Here is a 12,882-nt window from a genome sequence, read left to right on the forward strand (position 1 = left end):
TATATATATATAATGGTAATAGTAATAGGCAAATAATCGTAAATAAAAAGTGTATTGGCTATCGTCATCAGCGAAATAGACTACGTTTTGAATTGAACGGTAAACTGCTTGCTTAAATATGAAATGTTGTTTTTTTGCTTAGTTTAATAAGAAGTTTCGCAATAAGGATCATAATAATAACAAGAAGCGCTACTTAATATTGTAGGCTCAAAGTTACTAGTTTGTCAGGACTGAACCAGCTTATTTCTACGATGAACGCCCTGTCGCTTTAATTGATACAGCCCCATGTGTACATTCAGTGCCTTGAAAAATGCTATGGGGTTTCGCTTAACGCGAAAGCTAATTTTAGTCATTTCTTTGCGATTGATACTGATGCTGATGAACAAAAACAACGTAAATTTCTTTCACTATTAAATATATTAAAATATGATTACATCATACGCGTAGGTAAAAGTGAACCTGTTTTTCTAAACAAAACCTCGGAATCGGCTGTGTTCGCTCCTATATCAATACGAAACTTCTATCACTCATTCGTACGTAGTTTTTTTTTCAACAGAAACACAATATCCATTAAATGTTATATTTAGCATATAGTTATTGAACGGCTCGCACTTAGCAGCACCATTTTACTATGTGGCACTATTTGTATGACAAAAATATATCTATCGCCTATCTAAAGGATCGTTCCTCTTCTCCTTAGCAATTAGACTTCAATTCATCTATTTCTGATACACCAAGTAGCCGGATTGATGGTTCAGAAATCGATATGTGCTTATTCACAATTCGTCTAACCGGCATCTCCACTGAGCCTGAATTAAGGATGACGTGACTGTCCACTGTCAGGACTCAGCCTACGAATATGTTGGACCGGCTATTGGCTGGCACCGGTAGGCTGACGATGGTGACGAAAGGCCATCTGCTGGTGTGTTCAGCACTAATCTTTACTCATGTATGTAGGTAATAACAAGTGCATCACGGAATTATATTAAAATAACAATCGAAACAAACAACGCTTGCCAGAACAAAAAAACACCGCTTCGTAAGCTTTCAGTCACGAAAACATATCCATATCTCGATAATGAAGTACGAGATTGCATGCAGTCGGCAACAGGTACAGATAACAGTAAATATCTCGGCTATATTTTAGTATCTAATAACTATGAAAATAGCATAGATTTATTTTGTTGCGCTAGTCCTTATCGTCTCCGTCTTCCACATAAATACACAATGTGGACGCTTTGTTACTGGAAGAACACGGTCTCATTCTTGATTTCGGTGTCGCAAATCGGCCTTAATTCGTATCAGACGACTCTTCCTGCAAAAATGACGTACACGCGATACGTGTATTTAGAGGCTTGCTGTTTAAACCAGAGAAATAACATTTGATAAAATGATGTTGGTACTTACACATGTGCATACGGTTTGCCCAGATGACCAGACGTACACTGAGCGATTGTCATTGTTTGTTATATATAAAGAAGCACTAGTGAAGCAAACACATTTACCATTGTCGTTCGTACTGGAAATCTAGCGTGTGTATGTATTGCCTTAGCTATCCTATTCAGGACTTACGCAGAAACACAACCTTCGCTCAGAAACGGCCTGACAAATAGCGATCAATATAGTATCCGGTGCAGCTGCTGCTTAGAATACTATTTTTATAACAATCCAATAAGGGAAACGGTAGGTAAAGACGAGACTTATTCGCGAGTTAGATCTTGCGATGATATTTCTACTTCTGATTGCGTTTGTCAGCTACGTTGATGTGGCAATTGAGGCAGCAAGCGACTTGGGTTCGATAGGCTTTGGTCAGTTTCTAGCTGCTGCTAGCATACCTTGATGATATGGATCTAGAACTGCCACCCGCTGGCCCTTCTTCCCGAACAACAATGTTGGAATTAGGTCACTCCATTTATCACATTATCTCACGCCCACGTTTAAGACACAAAAAGTTGTATACAATGGTCTGCGTACTTCAATGTAAAACGTAGTAAATCGTAGCACTGAAAAGATATCATTATCTCCTTAGGTGGTAACAGTTCTTCACACACAAAAACAAATTCTCATTTGTAGTAAAAGACAAATGATACAGATTCGATATAAACCTCAGCCACTTTACCCTATACGAACGTTTCGAAGGGGTGACAATTAGCTCTTCACCCAGGACGATCAGATATGTAGATATTTTATTAATTCATTTAGACTGGTGTTTATCCACGTATATAAACCAGCGAAAAGTACCATATGATCGATTTTGTCGTGACATTCATGGACACGGCATTCTGCTGTTAAGTGATAAAACAGGGCTGAATGTTAACCTATTTATATACCGTCTTCGAAAAATGAAATCATGCTAAGCCAGCAAGAATCTAGAGGTTTGTGTAACGGATGCCGGCGGCATACGCTGATATTAAACACATTCATTAGAAAGATCTGTTTATTTAGGTGCTTCGTATCAAAACGGCACTCGATCAAAGTGTATTAATCGGTCAGTAAAAAAAAAAATTACTTACTTTTCAAATTTACCACACAGATACCATAATCATTCACCACCTTTGTAGCCACCGACCGTATTCACGACCCACTACCTGTCGTCTTGTCTGTCGGGATGAAATAAATAATAGATGCCAGTTTCGAATACGAGTGATAATAAAGCCTGTGAGACAAACGTTGTCGTTCGCGTTTTTTTAACGAATTTTTATGCTCAATTTTCACTCGGGGTCAATGGAGCCTATAGATTCTACAATGCATCGTACAAAATTCGCATATACAATAATAGCAGTATGGGCCCGCTTACAAACCCATTGAGGCAGTTGCATGTGTGTACAAGAATTTTTCGCGTGCTTCGGTTGCCTTCTCCAATTAAATCAGGAAACATTTGGGATGATTAACGGAAAAGTTAATTTTCGCCACGAAGAAACATAGCAAACGACCGGACTGAAGTATGGCCTGTCGAATATTTGTTCTGCTTGCTTTTCTACTCTGAAAAGGTGAGGATACCCACCACGATCTCGTTTCCCACCGAAAATCACCTGAAAGCATCATCATCTAGAGGTTGTATCGACCGAAGGTGCGCATATACTAACACTGCATGAAACGCAGTGCCATCTATTGACTGTTTGACGCAGTAGTTAGGCGCTTCCTCTACTCGCAAACGTTGAAAAATTTCAAGTACGCCCTCACAGATAGACATATGGATGCATTTAAGTCTATAAAAATGACCTCCTTCTCCCCTGTTAGTTCAACATCGTGTGTGTGCTGGCCGTTGGTGTGAGGACTGATAACAATACGTGGTCCTCTACGCCTTTCAGTCGGCTGTAAGTGGTGGCAGCGGATTTGCTCTCAAATTAGATGGACGTAGACGTGTCGAAGGCATTCTAAGCAATTCTCTGCCAGAAGCGTGCACTTAAAGATGTAGTTGTTTGGGTACGTTCCAAGAACTCCTCAAAGGTGAAAAGACCGGGAACGGAAGACTGATCCAACATAATGTCTTTCTCGGACAATTCATCAGCTCGTGTACGCGCACGAGAACAAAGCGACTAAGAACTCGACGAAGTCTGTGCGCGATAACGATTTTCTGAATAGCCAACCGTCGCTCTCTCCTCCGGTAACTCTCGTTTAATAGGGAGTGAGAGGGGACAGGGGAATGAGGGGGGTTGTGAGGTGTATGGAACAAGGGAAGTATAGGGACAGAGGGCGTAGAACATTATCGAATTATAACTAATTTCGACATGACGGTCGAGCTTCGTTAGCTCATGAGAAGCAAAGTCTGATTTCCTTTCTGGATGGCATAATATTTGTCTTTTTGCGCTATGCAAAGCGTGCGAAGGGCTCAATACACGAACTGGAATTAATCGAACGGTATGTAGAATCATCTATAGGCCCAAACCGCATTATCGTTTGCGATTTTTTACAAATTAACTATCACGTAATATATTTAGCTAATCACATATTTCGATCTAAATCAGACGAAAACAGGTACAGAAGCTCAGCATAGCCCAATGGACATTATCCAGGGTAAACCTTTATTTCCTCGAAAATCTGTACAAGGCTGGACGACGCGCAATAAAGTGGCTTCATTGTATTATATTTAGCAGAGGGTAAATTTGGCGGAGACAATAAGGTTTAATTTAACAAATAATGGGCACCCGTCCTGCCTTTGTGATTCTGAACTGGGCACGGAATACCATGTGCATGTGTTCAAAGCGGCAATATTGGCATCGAGTGGGATGTCTGAAGGGCGCTTAGATATAATTGTCCATTGTGGGTTTCAGTTCTCGGCCTCCCTGCGAACCTGCCTTTGCGAGCAATCCGTTGATTGTAGAGAAATGTCTTCTCGTCGTCGCGAGTGCAAAACGTGAGGTATCCTTTTTCGAGTTAATGAAACTTCGGCATAACGCACGGCAGTTGTCTGTCGCGATGGTATGCGTCTTTATTCAATGGTATTATTACATCAGTGGCATCGACTGACGCAATGACATACGTGGTAATGGTTTTCACGGCAGCCTCATAACTTCTGCTGGTTCATATAAACGACGCCGCGACGATGATTTCTTTATAAGCTAGCTCGGTAGCCGTTTAAACATGATATTATCGGGTTTGGCCGCTACGACCCACTGATAAACATAGTCTGTGTTGAGCGGCTAAATAAGTTAGGTCTAATCAGAGATCAGTATTATAACGTTTATCTTTAGCATGAAAAGATGTATAATCTTGAAATTTACTATTATATTACCCGGAACTAACTACGGTCTCGTTTTAACGTAACGCATGATATTGAAGTATTTTTTCTTGCGGACCCACTTTACGGGTAACCAGCTCGAGTTGTATGCACAACGTAACAGTTCAGCGGGCAGAGCGGCTTCAAGAACCCACTACACCACTCCAGTGAAAATACTGGTTAAGGTTCAATTCTAGCTAGTCAAAAACGCATTACGTACTATTTCTATCATTTCGCATATCCAAGTTCCTCGGTCTCAAAAATAATTTCTTAGCTATTATGATGATGATTAGTTTATATTTACCCAACCTAGGGTAAAAACGAGATAATCAAAAGCAGCTCGCGTTTATTTTGAATCAATTCTAATGAGGCAAACACTGATTTAGAGCATATTTATGAGACTCTGTAGGGGGCTAGGTCTCGGAAGGATTCATGCAACACCAACCGGGATGGCTGGGGACATCAATGGCAGAATCGGGCAACTTGATCTATTTACCCTGGCCAAGAAACATGAGATCAATATCTGTCACATTTCGCAGTAACAGCTGTTTATAGAGACTATAGCAGTGGGCGGTAAATCTCAATACCCCACGATATAGTTCCATCATAAACGAAGAGGTGAGGTTAAGAAGTAGGTTTACGTTGCCCAGAAGAGCTGCCCAAGAGTTTTGCAAAACCGTTGCCAGTTTGTGATAACCGCCGACCGACTAGCGGGTTAATTTTGTTTAGTTTAGCGGTAGTTGTTCAGGCGTCGTAACTAACTGGGACGCTGGGTTACTTTTCAAATTTACAGCCTGTAAACAGCTTTTTTGCGAGATATCTTTGTATTAGCACCGCATCTTTGCTAAGTACTGCAAAACAATAAATAAAGTATGCATCTAGTGGCATTTAAACGATACTGCTTATGTCATGCTGCGTCTACGACATTCGATAAGGCCTTTTTATGTATGTATTACCATTTGACTAGGATATAATCAGCAAATACTATGCGATTTGTATGAATAAGGAAAGCCTTATGATTATTATATATCACTCGCTTGTTTGGCCAATGTCAGCCTGTTCTAGCATTGAAACTTCTAAAGGCCACGAGTCTCGGCAAACTCTGAACCAGCGACAACTTTAGATTCGAGTGGTGCTAGTATTGTGGTTCGCGTTCGTTTGCCTAATTGATACTGCGCCGAAACAATGAATAAGGCCATACGGGCTCTGAGTGATATTTAATCATCTATCTATGATTAGGGTAAGATGCGTGAGTACCTAAGTTTCTAAGTGAAAAGCCAGGAATTGGAAGTTCGGAGGCTCTCTTTGGCTGTATCGTGCAGTGCTGGAGATTGGACAATGTTCGGATAAAGTATCTACAGACGTTTTGTATACGTAAAAATGAAGAGTCGGTGTCCCTATTGAAACTTGGCGGCGAACGGCATCCGTTTGAAACAAAAAAGTTATTCCCTAACTACCGACATAATTTATTAAAACCTTATACTTACCTTCTTGTCATACATATTGAACTAGTGGCTACATTAACCCAAAAAAATTTCAAGTGGCATTATAACTTCTGTTTAATGAATAAGTGTCTTTCTCATCTCGAATCGCCTCTTCCGTGACGCCATGAAACTTGCGCCCAACCTCACGCCAATATATTTATTGGCTTAGAGAAATTTTCGCCAACTGTTCTTAATTTGTTCGTACAATATCTACGTTCGGTTACATGTATCGTCGTTGAACTTTGATCGTTTCTATATAATAATACGACTATTAGCGCTAATATCATAAGTACACATATACTTTTATTGTGGACATGCAATAAGATGCAGTAACAGCGGTACATGATAGATAGAAATTATCGTTTATATAATATTAGATTACATCAACGGTCCAGTAACGATTCCTACGGCGGGTGTGGTTGGTCTGTCTGAGCGGTAAGGCCCACAGCAGCAAATGTACACCAAGCAATTTGGTTGATAGTCGTTGTTTCCTGCCAAGCGACGAACTAGCGCAGGGTCGTTCTGAGGATCGACCATGATCAACCAAGCTCGATCAATCATCACACCGCCAATCGCGAACGAACGATCCAGTCTGTTGGCCAGGAACTGTTGGTGAAGCGTACCACTTATGCTATTGCTAACGTACACGGCGAGACGTAATTTAGCCGTATGCGTTGCAGCAATTAAAGAAACGCATTGAATAGGCAAATAAGTAAGCACGAAGGAGAGGCTCATAAAGCTCACTACAAAATAAGAAGCATGCGAAAGCTTTACTTTCTATTGACGTTGTTCGCTGTTGCCGCCATTGCCGAATGGACCGAGCCGGTGGATGTTGTTGGCCTAAAACGAAAAGATTCTTCAATCTGATAGCAAACGATACGACACTTTGACTGTTGCGTATAAACAAAGACAAAACAATACGTCGAGCTGACAGGTCTTGCTGGGACTACTTAGGGCGTGTGAAGCCGACTAAGATTGATACGATGCATTGCGTTAATCCTGTTCAGACGTCAGTTGCTAATCAGTGTGGACAGAACGTGTATTCACGGTGCCTAGCACGTTACGTGCAGTACTGCTGCTTGACGCCTTAAATCTTGCGCTCGTTACTGACGCTGCCGTTTTGCGACGATTTGAAGACCAAAGTGAACTAACGTTAGAATGAGGTGAGATCATTTTTTTACGGTATACATTTTTCACACTGGCGTGCTTACGTGCAGCGATAGGTAACCACTGATTACTATACGCGGTCTCAGATCAGAGGCTGCTAGTTACAAATAAAAATAGTAGTTCGTTACTAATATTCAGACTTAGATTAATTAATAGCTTGCTCACTTCGTCAAAAGTGGCATACATAGTACGCAATGTAAATGTTTGGAGACCAGTTCTCAATTGTTTTTTGCATCACTATGCCTATGTTTTTATACCACATCTTTAAATCCTGAAGTGTTATTATTAAGAATCAATTTTTAACAAGTGACACCTGTCAGTTCAGGCAAAGCAGGTTTAGTACCATTAATTATTCACGCCGTTGTACCGTACCTCGAACTGAGTTGATATATATAGTCGGATGAGGTCTAAATCCGGTCTTTTTCTTATTAGTTGTTAATAAACTATACCTAAAAAAGAAAACATAGTTTGATTAAATTATCTATAAGTTATTCCATTTAGATACGACACCCTGCGACTACAGCGTCAATTCGGGATCTATGCCGTTTACTAATCTATAAAATAAAATTCTATAAAATAATACTTTTTTATTTCGAAAGTGAGATCTTTATATTAATCGCGCGTCAAACAATATTGGTAAGTTCACCAAATGTAGCTCAAACGCTCTGTTCAAAGATATTCTAACCCTATTTGGATCGCCCAATTGCGAAGTAATATTCTGTTTTTATTTTTATTTAACTTTTATATTAAAAAAACCTAAGTATATTAAGAAGAATTTTTCTAGCCATTTCAAACAGCTTACATCTAAACTCTGTTAAAAACCTGATTCAGGTTCGCTCCATGGAAATATTTCTCTAGAAACGGAGCATATAAAAATCGGCGAAAAGGGGAGCTTTTTTTTTTGAATTTTGCCGGAGGTTTGTACCATATAAAGACATTGCATCATCGTTGATTTTGGCTCAAATTGTAAAAATGAAGCACTCTTTTCTTGTCGTGATGAGCTCGCCGTTCTATTGTAGGGAAAACTGGGTTTATTCTAATGGCAAACATAGCGGATCAACGAATGCCCGATATAACGGGTAGTCAGACAAAATATGTCCGAGTTCGAATCTCCTACTCTGTTTACAATGCAATTTTATATATTTCAATAAAACTTTCAGTTATGCTTACACATCCACAGATGTTTACTCCACCCATCCATTGAGGTTTTGTCTGCCATCGTCTTCTCTTGTTCCCTTATTGGCTTCAACTGATGCGGGGCCTGTTCAGGTTCCGTAGTATAGTTAGCTAATAATGTCTATGGACGTGTTCGTATGTTGAGAGTAGACCGACCACGGCAAAGTAACGTATTTCCTTTTAATCATTATGGTAACATTAACGCTAATAATTAAGAGCGACGTTTCTTGTTTGTCGATATCGTCCTTACAAATAAATGATGACGGCCTTGCAGGCATTTGTTTCGGCTGGACAATGCGATAGGCTCAAATGACTATCATTCGAACTCAAGCATCGATTTGATTCAAGTTTTCGGTTAGAAACGGCGTTTGCATTGCATCAGACCCCATTATCAATCAATACGAAGTGTACGTCACGTTCGCCATGAACGTTTTTGCACTTTTGGCTTGCCCTACCTTTCGTAAAGTGACAATATCCCGCATGGACTGCCGTACAATAGAAGTGAAACTAACTGTAACATCAAAAGCAGATCACAGTCTAACAACGTACGGGGCAACAAGCTCTCTCGCTTCGTATTTAATCTAAATACTATCGATCAGCAGTTACGACACAATCCTAGATCAATCTGATAATATGTGTGTTGTTTTTTTTCTTCTTCCCGGGCTCTCACTTTGTGCAGGCGTGCCGGCTGTCGAATAACAGGTTTTTGTTCTTTTTTTCTGTTGTGTATTATCCTCAAAATCTGGTTAGACAACACGAATGTACATAGGATGTTTGAGTGGCCTGAGAGGACCTGCATAGTTAGGAGATGTGAACGTGAGGCCACAGCTCGACGTAGGCCGTATGCAAACGTTGTCTCGTAATGACAAGCTGCCTTCTTAATTAGCCAGCTGGTGTTTCTTTAAAGCTTTAATCGATTTTACGGTACCCGAACCGTCTAAATATAACGCATATAATGCTATCCTATCGTAAGCTAGTCGATAAGTGACTGTGTCTGTATCGCTACACAGGGAGCTTGATGCGGTCATCATCATTACCGAGACAACGTTGAAATACCATTGACGGTTATGTTGTGTTACACGAGCATTACGATAATTCAGCGTAGGGGGAAACGACGGAGATACTTTGTGTTTTCATGTTTTTGTGCGTATAATGTTAATATACTTATAAATATGCAATCTGTATGTTGGTCGTTCATTTGCATAGGTTCCATTTTGCTTCGTCGGAAAGACACTGGGATAGAGACTGAAACCACTCCATTGCTCATCGTTAAATGCCAGCTATTTGCTGCTGAAAGTCCAGGCCTCGCGTCCTATCTGCTATGCTTATGAATAATATACGTGACTTGATACAGAGTAGCCCAACAAAGTTTTCTTGAACGTCTGTCAAGTCCTATTTGTTTTTAATTCCTATCAGTTGACTTCCCTATGCAATCAATAGAGTAAGTACGGGGTCCTTTCGTCGAAACGGGTCCGCTAAAGTACATGTTACGACAGGACATACTGTAGCAGCACATTTTTGATTCGATGGCAAGCAATGATGTGCTGGAAGTTTCGGTATATACAGTGTTTCTATTGCTTCACTGCAGTGACATATTGAATATTGAAAGAGAGTTCTCAAATATGGCAAAATATAGAGAAAGAAGTGTTTAGTATGTCTTCTAACTAGACGCTTAATGTCAGATCGACTTTCAACTCGTTAAAGCTAACTCGATTCAACCGTGGTGTGATTCAGTGTCGGACTTCCTATCGCAGACTATCGCGCTCTTCTAGATAGAAAGGTTGTATGTTACGCGGATATGGGTTGTTGCTCGTGACATCACGCGTCCTCATTCGTAGATACGTGCAGAACGGATATGATTAGAAATGTCATATCACAGCCGTAATTTAACTGTAAAATCAGCATATCGTCTGCCGCCATTTGAATACCCCGTCGTGGCTAAGTCTGCCTGCTATATGTTTTTTACCTTCTAGGTAAAAAAAAAAATGATCAGCGAGTGTCGCAAATGTCATCTTCGCATGTTATCGTTGAAGATCTCTAGGCCTATTCCCATACTGGCCAGCTAGAAGCAGTCAGATTTCCACAGTTCAAGCTGTCATCTACGGTGTCTTACTAGAACGAGTACTACCACTGTTTTTGGCAGTGAGGGCAAATGTACGACTTTAGCGTGACAGCGGAAGTATCGTGTGGTACCCTGAATAAGATGTTTTTTAGCCTCCTTTGTAGACCCAGCGTCTGGACGGGAGCATGGCACCGTTGAGTCTGTGTGTTGACCCGTCTAATACGAGTCCGCGTACATAACAAAGAAACGGGATTCCTGCAGATCTATTAGCCACTGGACCCGCGTCGCTGGATTGCGCCATTTTTCCCTTTAAGCGGTGTTACTGTGCCGGTTTTCAGGTACGATTGCTGTGAGCGATTCTTTATATCGAGCCTTATTTTCAAAATACCTGATTCACGCAATGTCTCGTACGATATTGCTTTTACAGCTGCTTGCTTGTGGCGCCTATCAGCCATTCATTGGCATTGGTAAACAGTTGACCGCAACGTTGCACATGAGTCTCACTAGCCATAAACATAGAGAGTTTTTTGTAATTTTTTGTCAACTTCTGGGACTGGTTTACTTTTTTAGCTTGCGATATACGTGTTGTACATATGCTTTTTTTTCTTGTCTCGATGAATTTAACACTATTTTACTTATTTTTTTTTTTTCTAATTTTCAGATAATTCTACATCGCAGATAATCGTATGCGAGATAAGATCAATTCGTATATAATAACTTAGAGAGAAAAAAAAATGTCTTTCTAGAGAATTTTCGCTGAGTGCGCTGATCTTCCTTCAGACTTTGGGCTTGTCCCATGGGGCTAGTTTGGTGTTTGCACAGATTTCAAATAAAGTTCTCAACGGACGCTGAAATAAAGCTAACTAACAACCCTTGTTAATAGACCCTTAAACATAAGTGTATATGTATATATACACTCACTTGTATCCTTGTGAATTCGAACCAAAGGCTTGCGGTTTCAAGTCCCAGCCGCTTTCCCTCACGCTTTAATATTTCTTATTTATTTGTTAGTAAACTCTGATTACTGCTGCTGTCCACAGCGTATTTATTAAATAATTAATTTTTTTTTTTAATTTCCTGTAATAAGTTTTACTATTCAAGCAATACCTAGCGAGTATTTCCTAAAATGACTTTCTCTCTGTGTATGGGGATTGATTTTGTTTCGCATATGCTTACCTACGGTGGCACAATGGGACATAGCAGCGGCTTCATAACTCGGATTTAAAATTGTGAGACCTACGTATACTGGTACAATACTTGCAATTGTCTCCCCTTTTGATACCGAAGATTCACCAGTTCAGCCTCTGTAATGACCAATGCAAGAGCAGTTATAGCATAATTCAATAAAATTATAAGGTAATGCGAAATAGGTTATTTATAATATATGAGTATCCATATAAGCTGCGTGGAAAATAAAAGCTCGAAAATTATATATAAGCATCTTTTGCAAGTGAGTTACAAAAGTGAGTTACCAAGGGTTGAGTATTGTCTAGTTCTAATAAGCTACGGAGCGTTATCTTCGGCTGTCCCCGTCTATAGAAGATGTCAATAGTATAAACGGAACGAGACCAAACTTTTATCCAACAGTAAGAACTGCCACAGTAAAAGCAAAATTACGCTCCGTCTAGTTCATCGACCGATTACGTTGTGACATCTATTAATAAAAATGATCGACAAATGATAAGTAGCACGTTTTATCTAGTCGTCGCAAAAAATTGTATTATTATTATACTTAGATGACAAGAAATACCTGCCTATATCAATTGTTTCTTTAGATTAGACACCGTAGCTAAATAGGTAGACACAAAAGCATGCACTTAACAGACTAAGTCCAGTGACCCTACGGACCTCCAATGGTGATTGATTCATCTGCGTTTGATGGTAAAATGTTAACGGATTCGGAAGTTGGTTTAAATTGAGTGGTTATGGAACTTCACCTTATGCAACCTTTTTATCGACAGGTATGCCTGGGTATGGAACTTGTCTTCATGAAAATGTCATGTGCAAAAAGTACCAGGTTCGATTCTCAGTTTGTGGATGGGTCAGCGATCTTTATATATAATAGGGTTCCTTAGGTCGTCAGCATGACACTACGTAATGCTGGAAGATACTGTGCGCGTGTGATGGATATACCACAGAGGGCGTATAGGTGCTATAAAATTTCAGGAGACCCACATATTTGGGTACAATGCATTGCTTTAGCTCAGTTAATCAAAATTATGCCAAAATCGATATTTTACACCACCCCCACCCGTACTTTCTGCTTCTAGTTA

General features: G+C 40.0%; 1 protein-coding gene and 1 long non-coding RNA gene across 5 annotated transcripts in view; one reads left to right on the plus strand and one right to left on the minus strand.

The window, feature by feature from the left end:
* Window positions 1–690: 690 nt before the first annotated feature.
* The window catches only part of LOC147755675 (uncharacterized), a 104,273-nt gene continuing 92,081 nt past the window's right edge, over window positions 691–12,882 (minus strand). Inside the window, exons 8-10 of one of the 3 annotated variants that reach the window (XM_086989948.1) lie at window positions 8,542–11,913; window positions 7,744–7,820; window positions 6,476–7,316 (exon numbers count right to left, since the gene is read on the minus strand). In XM_086989948.1, the coding sequence (XP_086846074.1) occupies window positions 11,899–11,913 (15 nt within the window). In that variant the 3' untranslated portion in view covers window positions 6,476–7,316; window positions 7,744–7,820; window positions 8,542–11,898. Of the gene's footprint in view, window positions 1,316–6,475; window positions 7,317–7,743; window positions 7,821–8,541; window positions 11,914–12,882 lie in introns of those variants that run through there. The other 2 variants (XM_086989950.1, XM_086989949.1) reach the window with 2 other exon arrangements.
* LOC147755676 (uncharacterized) lies at window positions 7,233–12,299 on the plus strand. 2 transcript variants are annotated; one of them, XR_015328226.1, is made up of 3 exons: window positions 7,233–7,367; window positions 10,521–10,947; window positions 11,271–12,299. It is a non-coding gene; the product is annotated as an uncharacterized LOC147755676 (long non-coding RNA). The 2 variants fall into 2 exon arrangements; XR_015328225.1 differs by lacking the exon at window positions 7,233–7,367 and adding an exon at window positions 9,134–9,249.

Source organism: Varroa destructor, unplaced genomic scaffold, assembly GCF_002443255.2.
Source record: "Varroa destructor unplaced genomic scaffold, Vdes_3.0 BEIS01000005.1, whole genome shotgun sequence".
Taxonomy (NCBI): domain Eukaryota; kingdom Metazoa; phylum Arthropoda; class Arachnida; order Mesostigmata; family Varroidae; genus Varroa; species Varroa destructor.